General features: G+C 38.4%; 1 protein-coding gene across 4 annotated transcripts in view; it reads left to right on the forward strand.

Moving 5' to 3' along the window:
- Window positions 1-21,078, forward strand: part of LOC306761857 (transcription factor COE1) — a gene marked incomplete at both ends in the record, with an annotated part of 87,661 nt that overhangs the window by 65,534 nt on the left and 1,049 nt on the right. For 2 of the 4 annotated variants that reach the window (XM_079248171.1, XM_079248172.1), the window contains 6 exons: window positions 5,535-5,623; window positions 15,753-15,818; window positions 15,909-16,071; window positions 17,806-17,988; window positions 18,790-18,987; window positions 20,697-20,765. In XM_079248171.1, coding sequence (XP_079104297.1) covers window positions 5,535-5,623; window positions 15,753-15,818; window positions 15,909-16,071; window positions 17,806-17,988; window positions 18,790-18,987; window positions 20,697-20,764 — 767 coding nt within the window. The remainder of the gene's footprint in view (window positions 1-5,534; window positions 5,624-15,752; window positions 15,819-15,908; window positions 16,072-17,805; window positions 17,989-18,789; window positions 18,988-20,696; window positions 20,766-21,078) is intronic. The other 2 variants (XM_079248173.1, XM_079248174.1) reach the window with 1 other exon arrangement.

Genomic DNA, 21,078 nt, shown 5'->3' on the forward strand with positions numbered 1-21,078 from the left:
CCGGGAAACGCGATCCGTTACTGCGGTTGCCTGACCCCGCCTCAAGGTTGACTTGTTTCTGGAAGTCACTGGTGAAAGGTCCTAGTGGTGAAAGCTGATTGGCCAGTGTGGTTTTTCAGTGCTTTTGCTGAGGTTGCCTTTGGGCGTGAGGGCTGAGCAATTAAACATGCTCACGAGCACACACATGCAAAAAAGAAAAAAAAAATAATGCAAACACACATAAACACACACAAAGCTACTCCTGCATGGGGTCATGTCTTACACAACTTACCACACAGACTTTCAAACAGGGGCAGGAGTTGAAAGTAATTGTAAATCAGAGTAATATGAGGGAAAGATGGTGAGTAGTCTGGTAAACAGATGGTCTACCACACACACACATACACACACACACACACACACACTCCATATAGACACATACACGTGGTGCCGTATGGCTGCTTCATCTGCCTGATGGGAAAAATTAACATTCTCGACATCACACACTCCTATAAACACACTATGGTACAAAGTGACAATCAATAACTGCTTATACACACACACACACACACACACACCAACATTATAAACACTCGTACTTGCATCCCCACACTGTACATAGAGACTATTTATCATCAGCGCAGCTGCATTAGAAAATCCATAGCTCAGCTGTGGACAATGAACTTTTAGTAAAAGTTGAAGAAGGATGAGAATTGCAGATTTTTCCCTCTTCTGACTGTTTTAACTTCAGTTTTCAGACATAAAAAGTGATAATAAAAATCTAAAGAACAGAGGAAGAGAAAAGCAGGAAACGGAGAGGCACTGAGAGAAAGAACACTCAGCTTTTAAAACCAGATTGTGAAGTATTGATTCAGTCATAAGTGGATCCCACATACAGTATACTGACACACACATGTACATGTGCACATATACAACCATACTGAAAGTCACAGCGAAGCCGAACTTGAGAGAAAGAGATCTCATCTCATAAGGGGAAGAATGAAGCAATAATTCAGTGGTATTGAACTGCTGGCCGGCCAGAGAATCAATACCACCACACCTCCTTCTCTCCTCCTCCTCCTCCTTCTTCTCCTTTTACATCAGCCCTCTCTGCCCTTTCACCCACCCAGCTTCAGTCTTTATCTTCTTTTCCCTTCCTTTTTTTTTGCATTCCTTTGTTTTTACACTGTTAAAAGATCGCGATAAAAACATTATTGTACAATAAATGCACACGCACAAAAAAAATCCTAGATATATGTCTTTCACTCGTTTTCCTTCTTTGCCACTTCCCCCTCTTCTTTTCCTCTGTCTCCGTCCTCTGTTCACATTTTTATTGTGAAATGGGAGTGGATGGTCTGTCCTCATGAAACTTCAATGAGTATTGATCTGATGGCAGCTCTGGACTCTGAGGGGAAGAATGAGGCTGGAGGAGGAGTGATGGAAGAACGGATGGATGGCTGAAAGTGGCAGAAGGTGTAGTTAAGGAGGAGGAGGAGGGAGATGAAGCAGAAGAAAAGGAGGAAGTGAGGGGGTAAAGCAGAGCCGGAGGGATTCATGCTGAGTTAGTTTCAGGGGCTGCAGGGTGGCAGAATTTGTCGAGATGAAACAGGTTCAGGCCTCAGTGTCACCCCCTCAGCTGAACTATTCATCTTGTCGTGAGAGATCTGTGGATCCAGTTGAGACTTCTGTCCTGTTCATGGACAATATTCTGCATTGTGTAACAGGAAAATCTGCCAAACAAAAAATAAATAAATATCATTATAAAATTATTTTAGTTGCCAACAACATCTTGTTTTCTTTATGTCCCAACTTGCAAAACAAGCGGCCTCCATCAACAGCCCACAGCGTAGTCATGATGGTGGATGCAGGTATGCTTCAGTGGTGGGGGCGTCGCACCTGGTCTTGCTGACTCCTCTTAAAGCGGATCTGTGATCAACTGGAAGTCTTCTGCTGGTCTGATCCAGCTTTTTCTGTGCAGAGAGATTGTTCGGGGGAATCTGACCTTCAAAGACTCAGGCCCACAAACCGAAAACAAATCGACAAACATTCACACGGCATGCAGTTTGTGGAGGAATGTTGTTCCTTTAATAAGGAAACATGCTGAGATACTTTAGGCCTAAGGTTTTAAAACCACCCTAAATCATCTTGTGATGTATGTGCATGTGTGTGCTGTATTAGTGTTGGCATCAGTTAGACGTCTCCAGAGATGCGTGGATCTGACACTGGCAGTTGATTCTGACAGTTGATATCCCGCTGAGTGTTAGGCAGCTGTTTTTGTCATTTTTGTTTTTCTCAACCATGACTGAGAGTGGTTTTTTTTTTATTCTTTCTTTTTTTGGACTGTTGAACACACATTGTGTTCCCCTCTACTCCTAACTTCACCCTCTTCTTCCAACATCAAGTGCTCTGGTTTGGTTTGTACAAAACAAACAAACAAAAAAAATCAACTGTCCAAATTAAGGCCAATATATTTTTTACTAATCCTCACACTTTGGCTGTCAGTTGAGTAAGCACATTTTATTTGATAAGATGCCTTTACAAAGTCAAGATAAGATGAAATGAGGTGTCAGAATTAGTTAGGCTGCTTGACTGATGAAACTAAAACACAGAAAAGACAGCTAAATGATGCAAAACAGGACATTCCTGAAGACTTAACATCTTAGCAAACATGTCATTTCAGAAAAAAACAAGAAAATAGATAACTCAACATTTCAGTTGTTTTTGTTGTTATTGTTTTGTATGTAACAAATTAAATTTGAGGAAAAAAATCTAGACAAATATAGTGTCACAAAAGAAGCACATCTCAAGAAGTACTATTTTTTTCTTACTTATATAGAGGGAAATGACAACTCAGGATCACTAAATATTTAATTTACCTTTAAAAAATGGATAAAAATAAATCTAAAATGAATTTTTAAAAAATCAGTTGCACTCTAAGTCAATATACTTGATTATTATACACTGTTAGATCTACAGTTTGCTGTAAGTTGTGCTTTGTGTAATTTTTTTTCCATCTGCTCCTCTGCATCTTATTTAACATTATTACCAAATATAAATCATAAAATCACAATAAGTCCAAAAACTTTCCTTGGAGCAGAGGAAAGTATTGTCCATGACAGTTTAACTTTGTAGATTTTTCATAATTTGTGAAGCTATGTTGCTAACAAATTAAGTGGTTTAGGACATAACACAAACCAGAAACTTGGGTGTGATGTGATAATAAAGCATACGTATATCTAAAACACACACACACACACATTCACACACACTAAAAGGACTTATGAAACAACACAAGATGTTCAGCTGCAAGTAATTTATTAGGGCTGGATGTGGAAAGTACCAGACATCACCACTGCAGCTGCACTCTTGGACATCATACAGACTTACACACCCTCTGCTCCCCACACCTTCATCTATTTGTCAAGCGTAGCTTTCTGCCTCTGTCTCTCTCTTACACACACGCAGTAATTTACCGGCGTCCAACACTGTGGTGACGACACATGTTCAGCACGTATCAGTAAAGTCAGGAACACAAAAGTAGACACACTTACACACAAAATCCTTTAAAGTGTCATTCTAACTGACAGTGCTTTCAGAGCTCAACTTGATTGATGTATTGATGAGATAAAGATGGTAGAGGAGCATCATGTGAACATTAAATGTGAACACTAAGCTTTCTTTAAAACCTTTTAGATTATACCTGCAGTGTTATTATCATACAAATGCTTTTGACACCATTATGCATTCAGCTAAGTCTTTTCAACTCTGCAAATTTGCATGTTGCATTTAGCTGCATGAACTTCATCGTATCCAGCGCCAGAGTTTAGTAATGTTAAAATTATTATCTCTCTGGAATGTTCTCTTTTTTTTGCAAACAATCTTTCAAAGAGAATAATTTTTTTTTTGGACGTTCAGCTTTTAAAATTGCTCCCTCTAACTTTTGCTGAGCTATGTGAACTCTGGCTGCTAAAGATTCTGCAAATAAAATGCAGGTTATTTGAACTGTTTAATTATTTTAAATGACTTTTTCCATTTCTTTTAAAAATGCAAAAAATGAAAATGAATTCATGGCATAAAACTCTATGAATCCTTGAAGCTTTTCTGATGTTATTGGTAAAACCTGAGCACACAAATCTCTCAGCAACTGCAGCACAAAGTATGAAACACACAAAATTCCTTCTGCGAGGTGTAAACATCACTGTCTATTGTTAACTAGTTTATTAATCAGGGTTATTTAATCCTTGCAGATGCTGTGGTTTGTTACAGTACAACGTGGAACTCATTATCATTTCCAGATTTATCCCAGTTTTTTCTTTATATTCTCATTTGGAGTGCTTTAAGTATTTCACCAGAGCATGTTCATGATTATGCAAGCATGTTTGCTCTCTGTTATCTTACAAGAAAACTGATGGAAGCTCATTTAGACAAATTTAAATTTTTCAGTCCAACACAGATTAAAATGCAGCCAAGATTTCTTAACAAGTAAACTAACAGAAGTTTAAGACAGCGTATACAAGGTGCGAATGCCTCACAGTCTTTAGTTTATTCAGTGTCTCAAAGATGCAGCTTGGGTAGATCTTCCATGAAAGACACATTTCTTTATTTTTTCTATTAAACTGAAATTCTGCGGATATTCCTAAACACAGATTTTTAGAAGCACAAGGATTTTGATAAAAATCAATGAGATTGCTCAAAGTAAAAGCTTCTAGACACCGGTAACGGTGAAAATGGAAAATCCCTTTCTTATTCTGCATAGAAAAGGACTGAGGTGAATAAGGTACAACACTTTTTATGCCAGGAAGTAGCTAGGATAATGTTTCGGGTCTTCAAGTTGTTACAACCAGTATTTTTTACAAAGAGGATTAATTATGTGATTATATGTCCTTGGATGGATCTGCTTGCTGATTCACCACCTGACTCTGCAGTTCCAGATATTCTATATTTCATTGTTTGTTTTGATGTATCATTGCTGTTGTTTACAAGTGCAGCTTTTGGTTTTTTAAAAAGAATAAAAAATAAACAAATATCCAAGTCACATGATCATCCCAAAAAAGTCTGCAGGATGCAGTGTGAGTGGTCTGTAGAGACTTTCACTTCACATCACACGGCAGAAGGACAAATTTAGCAACTACCTTACGAACAATAGAGCATTTAGCAGCGAAGGAGCTTAATGTTGGTAGAAGCCTAGTCAGGGCAAGAAAGAGAGTAAAAATTAAACTGAGTTGGACATAAAAATTGCTTTATATCTAAAAATCGGGTAGTAATATGTCCTACACTGCATCTTTTGAATGGCAGACACTATCCTTCTGCAAGTAACCTACAATGTTTTTTGCAGCAGTTTTTTTCTCTCCCTAAAAAGCTGAGCAGTCAGTTACTGCAGGTGTAATGTGGGTAAGCACCAAATCAATAGACTGCCAGTTATGAACTGATGGAGCAATGGCAGGAAGCTTTGCAGCTGCAGTTAAGTGTTTACTTAACTCCATTAAGTTTTCTCTTCACTCACCCCTCCTCCCCTCCCACCCTCCCCACACTTTCTGTGGCTGTGTCTTCTGCAGCATTGAACGAACCAACCATCGACTATGGCTTCCAGAGGCTTCAGAAGGTCATCCCTCGACATCCTGGGGACCCCGAGAGGCTGCCAAAGGTACCACGACAATTTCTCCTTTTCCAGATTTCATCAACTGGCTGCGCTAGAAAAGAAATGGCGGATAAACAAGGTTTGTCTTTGGTTAAAGCCTCTTCAGAAGGATACTGTCGAGCTACAAAGATTTAATTTCTCAATCACAGTGAAGCACACTGACTTGCTGTGTTATCAAAGAATAAGCCTGCAGAGATACACACGTAAGGCCAGAACACCAAGAACATCATAACGTGTTTATTTTTATTTTTCTGAGCAGAATATGTGTTTTTAAATCTCCTGTGGGTTGCGCTTTTACCTCCTTATGAACTCTGAGTGTGAGAGTTTTGCAGAATACGCGTTTGCAGGGTGAGCGTTTGAATCTTTTCCAGATCAGTCGTATCTGATTATTTGTTTATCAGCTGAAGATGAAGCAGAATGCTTAAAAGATCAGCAGATGTAAACAATTAGCACCAAATGATGAGCCATGCTTTGATAGCAAACCCTGTCATCATGATCTTACATGTGGGGTGACTTTCTTCACAGTGCATGTGTTTTCTGCGTACTTTCTAACCTGTTGGAAATATGTTTGTTTTTTTTTTATGTGAGGGTGGGGGTCACGACCTTGAAAACAGCTGCCATTGATTGGCTCTGTTCACACTGGAGCTGATCCAGGATTGGCTGTTTTATGTGTGACATCATTAAATAAGGGCGCTGGTCATGATGTCATGATGCAGTGATGTTGTGATGTCAATATGGCCTCAGTCCTGCACATATGTTACCAATTGTACATAACGTGCATCACTGTGGGAATGTGTGGAGCGGATCATACAAACCTCACATCTAAGATCTTAATTAAATCAATAGATGAACTGCTTTAGTTGGTTTATTTCATACTTTTCTTGTATTATATACTCCTTTTAAAACAATCAAGCAATTAAAGGCTTATTTTACTCTGTTCTACTAAACAAGATTGAACCTTACATTTGCCTTTGGAGACAGAATTGATACAGTGAAGGTAACAGTTATGTCTGATCAAGGTAGCATATGCCTCGTCTTTTGGTCTCAGAGGGACAGTTTAATAAAGGATCTTTTGCATGCATGTAGTTTCTTGGCAACTGCTTCTCAACCAGTTTTCTTTTGCTTTTCAAGGAAACATTCAAAGTGGTCATGCTGCAAAATATAAGGACACAGTTCAAAAGTTGTACAGCATTATATTCTCAGCAGGTCTATGCAATCTGAAAGGGTCTGGCAACATTTTCTGTTACACAAAGAAAGACGTGTTAGATCAAAGGGCAACTTTGGAGGTGTTGTGTTTCACCAAGGTCATTGTGCTAACCTGGAGTTTTAATTGTAGTAATCTGAATTTGCTTAGAAGTGTAATGGATTTGCATGTTTTTTTGTGCCCCCCTGACAAATTTAGCTAAATTTAGCAAGGTAGTTTTTGTATCAGCTTGCTATAGCTAGTAAAAAAAAAATTTTTTTTAAATTGTATGGTTGTTAAAGCTGAGAATGGCTTGTGCACTGTCATACTGTGGAGAGCATCACTGTCAGTATCTTCTTTGCAGCAAGAGATGTCAGTGCCAATGTGCTGCAGCTACTACAAAAATTGGATGAGCAGAATTTCTTTCAGGATATATGATGCTTACAATGGAAAGAAAAGGCACCTTTAATATCAGCATGGTGTTGACATACAAGCAAATTTATATCAATGCTGAAATAATTGTGAGATATTTTATTATGTGTGGTGCCCAGTGTGCATTGTTGCTGCGCATTTTTCTTATTAAAATGTGTTGTTTGTGTTGTTACAGCTTTCTAACATTAGGTTTTGACTCTATAAACCTGTGTGAGCAGTTCCTTTGGGTTTTAACTTATAATGAATACGGGAGAGTGCAACAGAAAAAAAATAAGAATTTTTACAACCTGATGCATGTGATACCATCACTAATGCTTATTCCAGCTTCTGAGAAAGGCTGAATCAATACAAACCCTGACCTAGTCATTCTTGGTGAAACACTCACTGCATTGTTTGTTACTGTGATAGTCCCCAAGTTAACAGAGTACATAACCCTCCAACTCTTATTTTTTGTATTTTTTTCTTCAAATAAGATGTGGTTGTCACATAAATCTTTGGATTTGTGTTCACACAGATCATTTGATTTTACCAAAGTTTGAGTGCTTGTTTCCATAAAACATTGTGAAATTGTCAATGTAGTGAATAAGAAGCATTCATTAATCCCAGGTGCCCTTTATGAGAAGAGTTAGATTTACTGCAACAATAATGCAAAATTAAATCTTGTCTTCTCTTAGCTTTAGCTTTTAAATGCAACCATAATAGCTTGATATATTTATGAAGTATCAGACTGAACAAATGGATAAAGGATGGTTCGGCTAAGTAAAAAAAAAAAAAAAAAAAAACATGATGGAGAGATGGAGAAAGACTGCACAAAAATAAGATATAATATCTTTAACCTTTTGTAGATTCTATGTAATGGCAATCTCAAAATATACTTCTGTTTTTGTAATGTGTGGGAAGCTTGTAATACGTGTATGCTGGCACCAAACACACACACTTTTGGCTGCCTGACATGTATTGATCAGTCGATGTATTAAAGTTATATGAGTTTGTTGGCAGCACCAGGCAAAGGACAGACAGACGGGGCAGTGGAGTGTGTGAGAGGATTACCAGTGGACAGCCGATTCTATAATTGTTCAGTGAACATTCAGGGGATTTTCCTGGCCACACACACACACACAAACACACACACGCGCACACACACACACACACACACACACATGTTTCAGCTGCCAGGTTGTATTTCAAAATTCTCCACAGCATCCATCCATGTGAGCACATATACAGTTACTGTGACAGATACGCACAGTGGAGCCTATAACTTCTATTTTCACACCGAAGTTAAACACACCACTAGAAGACTTCACTGTTACTGTGTGTTTTACTGAGGAACGTCAAGTTTGTATGCACGTAATATTTTAGTTTTATTGGTTAATTGTGTTTTAAAAATTGACGATGGAAGAAAATGTTCCTCAACTAAAAAATGTTTTAACAACCAAGGATGGAATTTGCCATAAAACTGATGTAGAGCTAATCACCATGAGTGGGCGATAGGCCATCAGGGTTGTAGAAGCAGAAGTGCCTCATTGGATGCACGGAGAAATGAATCACTGCTCTTTGCCCTGCAGTGCCCTCCTCACTGCTGCAGGAATAGGAACTCCACTAAAAGACAGTGATGCTCCTTTAGGACTGTAGATACACTAAAACAGTAAATAACTACAAAATGAGACATTCACATAGAGATATTGCTTACATTCACCAATTTGTATTCAGTCAATGTTATTTCCATTACTTGCTTTTTCTGTACTGCGTTTCTATACTGTTATCTGAAAAAGAGAACACACTCTCCATCTAGGTACAGTTTTATATACCAGAAAATAGTAAAATCTTCTGGTCCTTACCAGTACTTTAAACTAGGCAAATACCAGGAAAGGAGTTACAGCGTATGGCATGTTACACCTTTATCATTCGCCTGACTGAACAACAAACAGAGAAAATACATAGGCAGTGAATGAAAAACTAAGTACACTCTTAAAATATTGGCATTGTGTGTTAACACAGTGCTAGTTAAGGAGGAAAGACATCAGCAGTGATCAGAGGTTTTTACGCAGTTATTGTAACGTGAAAAACTTTCAAGATAATTGTCGCTTAGAAGACATTAATATTCCAGCAATTTAACTCCATAGTCATGATGACAGGAGGTTTGCAAAAATCTACATCTCAGACTTTACAGGCCTATTTAACATGTTAAATATTAAAGTTTATGACGAAGAGAAAAAGTGTCATTGTTTATGGTTGTTTTGGAAATGTGAAAGTAGCTGAAGGCATTTTCTCTGTAAAATAACATTGTTTTATTAGTTTGATTTTTGTCATCAAATCCTCAAACAATGTCCTTTTGGACAGTCTGTCTATAGTCATAATGCCAGTATCAAAATGCGTTTGACAAAAGCCAAACACAAAGTATCAGCAGAAAAACCTCAGATCAACTGTTGAGCACAGTGGTGCAGATTTGATGAATCAGACTTGTTTTGTAGCCTTATAGGCACCTTGTAGACATGAATGAAACACACATTTTTCTGATGCCAACATGTTGTAAAGTCTGTTATGAGAATACATCTCTCTCACAGCCAACGCCTGGGCAAAATAGGTCCAGGCAACAGGACACTGATCCAAGCACAGCAGTAAAAATACATCAAAATGGCTGACAAAGAAAGGGGTCAAGGTGTTTCATCGACATAGTCAAATTTAGACTTTAAGACCATTTCATACCTTCATGCTAGTTACCAAATGCAGTGAGATTTACTTTTGTAGATGTGTAATTCCACAAAAAGCAAACAAATCAGGGAGATGACTCTTCTTTGTAAGATGAATGTTGATTGTTTAAAGGTTAGCTCGAGCTGGCTAGAGCCAGCAGAAACCACCAACAACCAGCAACCAATAGCTGCTATGGACAATTTTCCTTATCTTAACACCACAAAGTAGATCTTTGTCCACTTTGGAAGGCAAATTTTAAGGACCAGCATAGGCACTAACATAATTAAAAGCATCTTACAATTGCATTACCTACACACTGAGACGGTCCTCTAGTGGCAGCAAAATGCTCAAATGTGTGTACATACGTTTGCAAATAACCAACTGACAACATGCAGTAGATTATTTTTAGCCCTTTGGTCTGATTGAAATGGTGTGGAGGACCTAAAGAGACCAGTAACAAAAGTTCCAAAATCAGAGTTTTTCTGCACAGCATGCCAGCATTTGGTGTAATTTTTTTTATTTAGTAATGGTTTCATCTTGTTCTTATTTACATTTACAGCAATACAATTAGGTTTATTAGAAAAGTGTGTCTAAACTTTAGGCTAATACTTTAAATCTATCTTACTATAATGAGAATCTCTTACCTTATTTCTTAAGATTGTGTAAGAACCAGATGACTTTTTAGTTATCTTCATACATTAAACTTTAAAACTAAAGCAGTTTCCGCTCCTTTCACATGATTATAGGTGTTGCTGATTTGCCTGTCACTTAGATTTACACATTATTGTGAATAATGGACAATCCAACTGGCCATTTGGGTTGAAAGGGTCGAGTATTGTGTGCCGACTGGTGACTTCCTCTTATGACTCACTTAACTCATTCAACTGACATCGCTATGCAACTCATACTGATGATATCATACATTTCTGAGGTCATGTCATCAACATCACTGGTATGAGTAATCCTGGTGGTGCATGAACACGCTATACATGAAGCCATCAAATATATATTCTATGTGCATATGTCGAAGATTCATAGAAATTCGAGATAAGACGAGATAAAAGCTGAAATCTCAGTCTCAAAATATGTTAGCAAGCGATTCCTCAAAGGATGTGTGTGCACACATGTCAGTGCTGCTTTATACATGTGTGATTGTGGCTGATCTCCTTGTGAGCCCACATGTAAAGCATGACATCATTTCTGGGCGAGGTGCGACCCTGCATGTACGGCATCCCTGATGGCACATTAGAAGCAGATCAAGCGGGTAATGTGTTAGCATTAGGGAGGAATAAGTCATGTGTGTGTCATGTCTGCACTGACTTGGCTCATGCACGTTACGCACACATGTGACCAATACAGATACTCAGCTCAGCATTTCCTGGTCCTAATGCATGCAACATGTGTGTCTGTGTGTGTGCATGATGTATGGTTATCATATTAGTAATAGTCATAATTCAGCCTGTAAAAGCACCTAGACAACTCCTGTTATTCTTTTTCCCTGCCAGCAGATGTGTCTTGACTTTCACTCGCCTCGTGCTTTTCAGCGAGACTCTAAGTTGACCTGTTATCCTACATACTCACCTGAAACAGGAATGGATTGTAGCAAAGGTTGAGTCATGAATAAAGCTTTTTTAAGCTTTATGGAAGACTTAAATTTGTTAGTTTTCATTAAACATTTTTGTATTTTTTTAGACAAGAAAGGACAGACAAGCCCATGCTAAACAATATTCAGTTAATGAATGAATGAATTAGTGAAAGCTTTTTAATAAACTGAACAGGTATGAAAGGAAAACTAGATTTATGGTTAACTTCTCATAACTGATTTTCATCATTCTTTGCCAATTTATATCCTCATATGTGATATACCCAGATAGCATAGATAGATACATAGATCGATCGATCGATCGATAGAAAGAAAAAAGAAGAGAGCAAGCACTGGTCAATAAAAAATGGTCTTAAATCTTAAATCATCCACTGATTTGCTTGGCTGAAAATGCAACAATAAAAGGATTTTTTTCATGTCTTGGTTAAATGCGACATTTTTTTAAGTATTTGAAAGATTTTTTTCTCACATCAAGCCATGAATCTCTTAGTCCCTCCAACAAATCAGCCTTAACCTTTTCACGCTGTGTCTATCATATTTGATACAATTTTTGAGACCTATTGCATCACCGCATGATTAAAACTTTGCTCAGAATGCTGTTGTAAACAATCTGATACTAGTTATAAAACACCTGGTGGATATCTTTTGCATTGTGGCCAAACAAAGACTTACTTTTTTTGAACAAATAAAAAAATTAATTTCTGTCTTTGGTTTTGTGTTAAAGGGTTTATTTTTACCAGTGGCTCTGGTGTGATCTGTAACAAACTGTAAAACTTTGTGTAATATAAAATACAATTAATTCAAAGTTTTATTGGTGGTGACATCCAGATTGTCTTTCCTGTTACTACTGTTTCATTACAGTCATTTCTGTAAACATAAATGCATCCTCCATTGGTGAAATGGGTATCCTAGTTACATATATGCAGGCAATGAACAAGTTAATCAGCTACATCTGAGACTGGAGACATCAACGGATGAGTCAAACATTTTCTGGCTAAGTGATATGAGTCATTGCTGATGACAGATCACAGTTCATTCAGAGAACTTCCTGGCATTTCTACAGTTTGTCTTCTTCACTGCCTTGGTAAAGTATAGTTACAGACTGTGGGAAATTAAAATATCCAACAAATTACTGGGCTGAGTTTTTCAGAGGCTCTGAATTTCTACAGATGAGGTACCTTGAGATGACTTTTATCATAAGTTGATGCTACATAAATAAAAACTGACCTGAAGTTAATTAAATGTCTCACATTAAAAGAGAAGAAGGGGTCACATCTATGGATGTATAAATTGTCAAATCATCTTACAAAAACTACATTTGATCTCAATTAGACTTTGCTGGTTCAATAAATGGCATAAAATACTAAATTACCTAAATGTCCAATTAATGTTTACAGTTTAAACTTTAAACTGTTACCTGAAACATGTTCAGTATTTACAAAGTCTCACAGAGTGAGGAATTGTTGGTAGTTCACCAATGCAGACAGATATGCATGTAGTCCTCCAAAAACTCCCTTCAAAGATGATGCTACACGCTGGCTAAAAGCTAATTTGGCGAAAGTTAGCTCAAGCATGTAGAAGCAGAAAACAACTCATTTTATTGCAGAGGATGAAGCCAAAAGTGAACAAAAGCAGATACAACAGCTTCACTGGACAATACATATTTTCTGTCTCCGCTATGACTCATGAATTGTCCACAGCAGAGCAATGCGTATGGAATCAATAAAACCAAAATTAGCCTTCCGCTCAGATTTGTATTAATTTATTTTTTAACTACTTATAAGACTGAGCTAAATTCATGTTGGTGATTGTTATGAAAGCATCAACAAAAAAAGAACACAGCAACATCCAAGCCCTTTCAGAAAACGGAAACTGTACACTGAAATATTTTTAGCATTTAATCAGTTCAGTCAGTCTCATTTCACACTAAGTGAGGAATTTGGGTTATTTAATTAATGCAGAAAGAAAAGCATGCGATCATAAATGATATTACACATTGGTCGAATACTGATAGGATAAAGTTGGTAAAAATGCAGCGGGAAAAAGTGGTTTCTTCACAAAGTAGATAAAGCACCAGAAGTGGGGTAGATAATTGGTGGAAAGAAAATATAATAGCTGTAATATTCATGTTTACAACTCCATCACAAAGCAGAATATTGCCCACTACAATTTATATCTTGTCCACAGCAAAACAAAGCTAAAAGAACAACATCAAGAAAACTTTTTTTTCCCTTTTTTTTACATATCTCTGAGACTGCCTCCAAGTGGCAGCAAGAAGCTATAACATGTCAAGGATTATACAATTGTTATGGAAGCATCAAGACAGAAACATCGTAGAAGAATTCAAGCCTTTATCAGTTTGCATAAAGCAGGTAATCTGACTGGGCTTTTGCATTTAGAAACAGATCTACATGTGAGATATTAATTGGGTAATGTATATGTGAAATGAAAGACGAAAACAGACAAAGGCAAAGTGCATTGATTGTAGCAGTCAGAGACTTTGAGTGATGTCACAGTACAAACCTACAGAGCTGATAATGATGATGTTACCAGAGGATCATCTTTCTTTCCCGTTTATCAGCTACTTGCCTTACTGGAACCACTTCAACACTTCAGATCAGGTTTCCGTGTATGAAAGTGTGTGTGTGTGTGTGTGTGTGTGTGTGTGTGTGTGTGTGTGTGTGTGTGTGTGTGTGTGTGTGTGTGTGTGTGTGTGTGTGTGAGAGAGAGTTGCTCAGCTCACTAGACTAATAATGAGAGGTTAGGAGAGAGCCAGCATGACCATAATAATGTGTAAAAGATTGAATTTAGCTTGGCTGACAGGCACACTAAAACTGCTGACTGGCTCTGTGACCTTTCATATCCTCGAACATTCACACACTGACTGAGAAGCAATATGTTCCCCCAGCCACAAACTCATAGGAGAGCACACATGCAGGGAAGCATAAGTATGTGTGTGGGTACGTAACACACTGCAGGTTAACACTGTGAAGCTCAGAGTAATCTTTTCTCTGCTGCCCTGCACTGTGAAAACGACAACACATTAACTGTTAAACAAGACACCTTAGACCCCGGGGTGAACAGCCAGACTGGAGGACAAGGGAAGAAAAACAATAAAGACACCACAGAGAAAGAGAACAGCAGAGGATTTAGAGCAGAGGTGTCAAAGTCTGGTCCTTAACAGCTGCTATATCTACAGGCTTTTGCTGCTTCCCTTCTCCAACACATCTGATCCAAATCATATGGCTCTAACAACTTCTTGTCAGCTTCTAAACAACGAACACCTAATTTCAGTCAGGTGTGTTGGAGCAGGGAAATAACAAAAACCTGCATGACATGACCCACGAGGACTAGACTTTGACTCCTGTAATTTAGAGGATAACGGTGGTGGTGGTGGTGTGGAATGGAAAGCAGAAGTTAACAGTCCAAAAGGTGATAAGTTCAACAAGAAGGTGAAACGTTTCAAGGACAAGTATGACATGAGGGGGTTGGGATGTTATGAGTATTGTTAGATACAAACTATATTACCCAGCATGCCACAGTAAAGGGGTGCTGGGGGTTCTTCTGGTAGTGGCGATCCAGGTGGACAAATTGGCAAGATGTAAGCTAAAGATACTGGCCAGAAGACCTGTCTTCATGCCTCGTTTGCTTATTATAAAGCAGAGAAAGAACAACACAGGGGTGGTGAATAAGAATGAGAGAAGGATGTTCTCATCCTGCCTGTGGAAAAGTAAACCAGTAGAATATATCTACTACGCTGCAGCTGCAGGACCAGCCTCAATCATACTGAAGCTGTGAGTTCATTTGAATTGCAATGCACAGAGCTTGCAAAGCTCTTTGGGTTGACACTGAAATGCATTTTAAATACCTGTCACTTGAAGATGTCATTAAGAAGCTTGAAAGCACTTGACTTGACAGCAGATAATATGTCTTTAGAAGAAGTGAAGAGCAATTTGTTTATCGTGAAGACAAGGGAAATGGAACTTGGTTGATGATGTGTTGAAGGAAAGAGGAAGAAGAAAAGAGAAATCACTTTTAATAGATACCTTTAATGTTTGTTTTTTTACAAATGGAATGATAAGTCTGCACTGAAGAGTGTAGTGACAATTAAAGGGTATTTTAGACTTGAGGATAGCAAGAAAAATACTAAGAACTGTGAAAAAACTGTAATAAACTCTCTTTAAATGTCTGTATTAAATCTTTCTCCATTTTTTTAATCTCAGGAGGTTATTCTGAAGAGAGCAGCAGACCTAGTGGAAGCCCTCTATGGATTGCCTCATAATAATCAGGTACACATTTATCACCAGCATCGAGATTGAAAGAAGAGAGAAAGTAAAAGTAATGTCGTCATTGCAAACATTTTTTTTATCTTCCTGAAGGAAATCATCCTGAAACGTGCAGCAGATATTGCAGAAGCTCTCTACAGCGTTCCAAGAGGACACAGCCAGCTCTCGGGCTCATCTCACACCGGCATGATGGGAGTCAATTCCTTCACCGGGCAGCTGTCTGTCAACGTCTCTGAGCCTTCCCAAGCCAATCAGGGTAAAGGTTTAGTCTCATAATGTATACAGTTGTAACTATCATCAAATACATAAATTCATTTTGCTCTTATTAAACCAGGTAAATGCCTCAATGAGATGAGAAATTGCTTTTGCAGGAGTGATCTGCCCTTATCTGACCAAGAAAAACAATAAAATACTATTTCTTTCCTTGACATTAAACAATATACTGTATGTCTTTGTACAGTTTCTTAACATTTCATACCTTCCCATTAAACAGAATACTCACAACCGGTTTACAACATTTGATATAACATAGCTGTAGTATAGTAAGTTTTATGATGAAATATATGCTGATATAGCAAAGAGCTGTGATGAAGGATCAAAAACTTGAAGCAGAAATTTCCATCCATTCATCCATCTTCAGCCACTTAGCCGAGGTTGAGTTTCGGAGGTAGCAGCCTTCCTCAATCTCTTCTTTCAGCTCATCTGGGGGAATTCCACGGAGTTCCCTGGTCAGCTGAGAGATGTTGTCCCTCCAGTGTGTCCTGGGTCTTCCCTGGGGCCTCTTCCCCGTGGGACATGCATTGAATACCTCCACAGGGAGGCATGCAGGACTCTTCCTCATCTGGTTTCTCTCAATACAAACAAGCAGTGTTTCTACTCTGAGCCCCTCCAGATGACCGACTTCCCCAGCCTGTTTTAGATAGAGCCCAGACACCTTGCAGACAAAACCAATTTTGGCAGCTGGTAACTCTGATTTCATCATTACAGTCACTACATAGCTCATTATCATTGGTAAGGATGGGAACATGGATTGACTGGTATATTGGGAGCTTTTTATTTGGGCTCAGCTCCTCTTCACCATGACAGATTCAGAGCCCACATCAGTGAACACTCTATTCAGCTGTTGATCACCCACTATATTTGTCCCACACTCATGAATGAGACCCCAGGATACTTAAACTCTTCCACTTGGTGTAGAATCTCATTCCCAAACCAGAGACGGCATCTCAGATTTAGATATGTCATTTCACACTCAGAGCAAACCGCTCCAGTGAAAGCTAAAGATCACAGCCCAATGAAACAAACACAACTTCATCATCTGCAAAAACAGAGACCCAGTTTTAAATACAACCTTTACTGGAAATGGATACGTTGCACTACCAACAAAAAGGACCAAACTTTAACACAGACTGTACAGGACCCACACAGCCTTTACAGTGGTCCAAGACCCTTGTGACACGGCCTTCATGAGACTCCCTGAGGGGCATTGTTGAACGCCTTCTCCATGTCCTTATTGCACATGTAGGCTGGTTGGGCAAACTCCAATGCAATCTTCAGTCCCCCATCTTGAAGAAGACTTAAAAAAAGCTATTGAAAAGAATCACAAACTCTTTCAATGTGAATTTTATTGACAATTATATTGAGGTAGAAAGAATTTCATTGTAATTCTGGGACAACATTTTGTTTTATTTGCAGAGTAACATCTTAATCTTGCGATATTAGCATCTGACATTATAAATATGATCAAACTGAGACCTTCCTGTAGAGGCTGCATGTGTTTGTTTTTTTGTTTTTTTTTTAATAAAACAGCAATTGTGTTTTATACTGAATACTTTTGCAGCTATTATGAAATCTTAGTAGAACTTCATCCCTCCTTCTTTTCCTCAATTTCTTTTCTTTTATTTGTTGCTTTTCCAACTTTTCCAAAGTGTGCATCTGTCACTATAACCAACTGTCCTCTCCTCTTTCTTCTTAATTTCAATCCTTGCAGGATTTGTGCGCAGCAGCAGTAGTGTGTCACCTCATGGTTACGTGCCCAGTACCACGCCTCAGCAGACCAGTTACACCTCAGTCACAAGCACCATGAATGGCTATACAAACAACACCGGCATGACCAACCTCGGAGGCTCGCCCACTTTCCTCAATGGCTCTGCAGCCAACTCGCCTTATGCTAGTAAGTTGATGTGTGTTATAATGTCAATAGAGCTGGCAGTTTAGGTACAGATCACCAGATCATGCAGTCTTTCTCTGCCTACACATTCAGACAAAAACAGTGTTGTGCACATATTCAACTAGATGAATATAAAAGTCCACAAAGGGAATGTTAGTGTCTCAGATCTACTGCTTGAGGTTCCCAACAGTGCTTTCCACAGCAGTCTTTAGTAGCAGTTATCAACGCAGCTCAGAGGTCCATGTTGTCCTCCGTCATGTTCCCTTGCTGCCTTTTCTCTGACAGTCAAACCTCCACTGTTCATCAGTAAATTGCACTTTATTTCCACTGAGTGGAAACAAGAAGGGAGATGGGAAACGTGGATTTGAGATGTAAAGTGTTTGCTGGAGATATTCTCAATAGTGATGATGAAGGTGGCTCAATAACTGACCATCTGATATACAAAATCATGGGGACATATAAACATTACAGCTGCATGTTTTGTGAAACATTTAAGTCCTGAAAAGTAGCGCTGACAAGCTGAGGCTTCATCTGCCTCCCAGGAGGACAGTTGACAGCATGATGAAGCCTAACTTATTGTGCATCAAAAGCTCATTATTGTCACAGTTTTGTCAACATTGTAGTTTTTACTAAATGTAGAAGATGTTCTTATTTAATTCAAGAGACAACAGATCATTTTGCTTTGTTGCCTTTGAAGCATTACATTACATCTCCGGTTTCTTTCTTTTCCCTTCTTGTTCCGTCTCTCTTCTCTCTTTGTCCCAATGCTTTTCCTTGTAAAAATCTACTTCCCTCTCCTCCCAGTTGTTCCATCCAGTCCCACTATGGCCTCTTCAACATCTCTACCGTCCAACTGCTCTTCCTCTTCTGGTGTATTTTCCTTCTCCCCGGCGAACATGGTGTCAGCGGCTGTTAAGCAGAAGTCTGCCTTTGCTCCAGTAGTCAGACCCTCATCCTCCCCTCCACCTTCTTGCACCAGTGCAAACGGCAATGGACTGCAAGGTAATTTGCTGTTTACTCTTTCAGAACTGGTTGCTCAGAGGGAGGTTTTCCCCTGAAATGGTTTTAGTGGTGGTTTTGTACAGAGACTCATAACTCCTTGATGATCCTGTAGACTTCTTTCTTGTCTTGTATATTCTTGAAAACATAAATACAATTATTATATTACTTAATGTCCCCCTCTAGATGGACCACAGTAACTTTGATGATGACTTTAGGTTTATTTAAAGACAGAGTATGTAAGATTTCAAGGCACCACCAGGTGGCAAACACCAGATCATGAGCAAAACCACAAAACTGCGACCTCCACAAACAACCACAGGTTGGCAGTAATAAGCAAAACTCACCCCTCACCCCTCCTCCTTGCCAGCTCCAATGAGGGCAGGAATCGCTTGTGAGCTGTAGCTCAGAGCCGCTTTGCAATAAATGGGCTTATACTCCCCCTGCTGGTGGAAAAAAAGTACTTTTTTTTTACTGGTCAGAAAACATTCAAGAAGGGTCTTTGTCATTAATTAACTTGTAATCTAATAACGCATCAAATATGGACAGACTGGAACCTACATGTTTAAAAAACTATCTAATTATGATTGTAGTTATTTTTTTAGTTAATTTATTTTGAAAATATTGAAAATCTTACATACGCTACCTTTAAGATCACCATACAGTATAGTAAAAATTTAAATTCAGCTATTTTGTTGATGATAAAATGCAAATGTAACATGTCGGCACAATAATTACTTAATGTAAGATATTAAAAATGTTTAACTAAAACTTTAAGCACTCATTCTTGTTAGCATTAGCTGTGAACATGATTTCACAATTAAAATATGTAATAAGTTTTTCAAATGCTTATTACTGAAGGCTTCGGTGTATATCTGATTCATGCATCTTGATCATTTGAGACTCCTCATTATTCTCTGTTAGTCTTGTCTTGCTGTATTCAGGATTATGGCCACTGAAGTATTTGGTCCTCATCTGCATAAAGTTCTTGTCTGCTTTATGCACATCAGGCTCAGTGCCTCCGAAATCACCAAGAATGCCTCTGTGGTGATGCATCATTTTGGGATTTTAGTGTACAAAAGAAAACTAGTGTGGCATAACCATACTGTTTTCATCAACTCAATTTTCTTGTCTTTGTTTGCCATATAAGATTATATCCATAATGAGTTAAGTAAGTTTGAACAGCAAACAGTCTCATCAGCTGCAACTCAACAGACAAGTTCAAAAGGAGATCAATATTAATGTTAAGTGTTATCAGCACTAAGCACGGCTCTGGACTCAAGCATGGAGAAAGAGTCAACAGATATACACTGAAATCGTTTGTCTGATGGTGCCTAAAGGTATGTTTTCAGGAAAGAAACTGTTGCTGAATATCTGGTTGTTACCGCAACAACCAGAAAAAAATGACAAGAAGATGATTATGTTGTTTGTTTGTTTTTTTGTATGTTTTTTAGAAACGTTTGAAAAGTTTGTGACAACAATCAAAGTCAGTAGTAATCATTGGTCATTTTAACTCTGTCCTACGGTTATTTTGGAAGAAACTGGTTTCATTCATTTTGTGCATAAAAATGTTTTTGTGCCTCTCCAAAAGTTGAATTATTGTATTTGATTTTTTTCATTTATCTTTCCTTCCCCTTTTCTAAATTTCATCTTTTTATTCCTCTGACCTGTCACCCTTCCCTTACCATTTCTTCCCTTCCTTTCTCTACCAGATCAAACATTTGTGGACTCTAGCAAGTACTCAACAGCCAGCTCTCTACAAGGCCTGGCCTTCACCTGAAGTATGTCCCTCAGCTCTTTCTTCTTTCATCTCTGTTGACTAAATGCATTTGCAACTTTTGACTAACTGAGTCCCCCATTATGTTTCATATGGTTGCCTTCATTTCTCAATAATGATTTATATACTTTTAATTCTCAACTTTGTCTTATTTCACTGTCTTAGCCTGTTGTCTTTTTTTTTCCTCCATCCACTGTCTATCTCACATCACCTCTCCCTCTTATTCCACCCTACTTCTCATCTCATGTTACAGATCTAGCCACTCGGTTGCCTGGTAACTCCTCCCTCTCCTCCTATTTGCTGAGAAGAGAGGCAGG

The sequence above is a fragment of the Telmatherina bonti genome (genome assembly GCF_933228915.1).
Source record: "Telmatherina bonti genome assembly, chromosome: 10".
Classification (NCBI taxonomy): Eukaryota; Metazoa; Chordata; class Actinopteri; order Atheriniformes; family Telmatherinidae; genus Telmatherina; species Telmatherina bonti.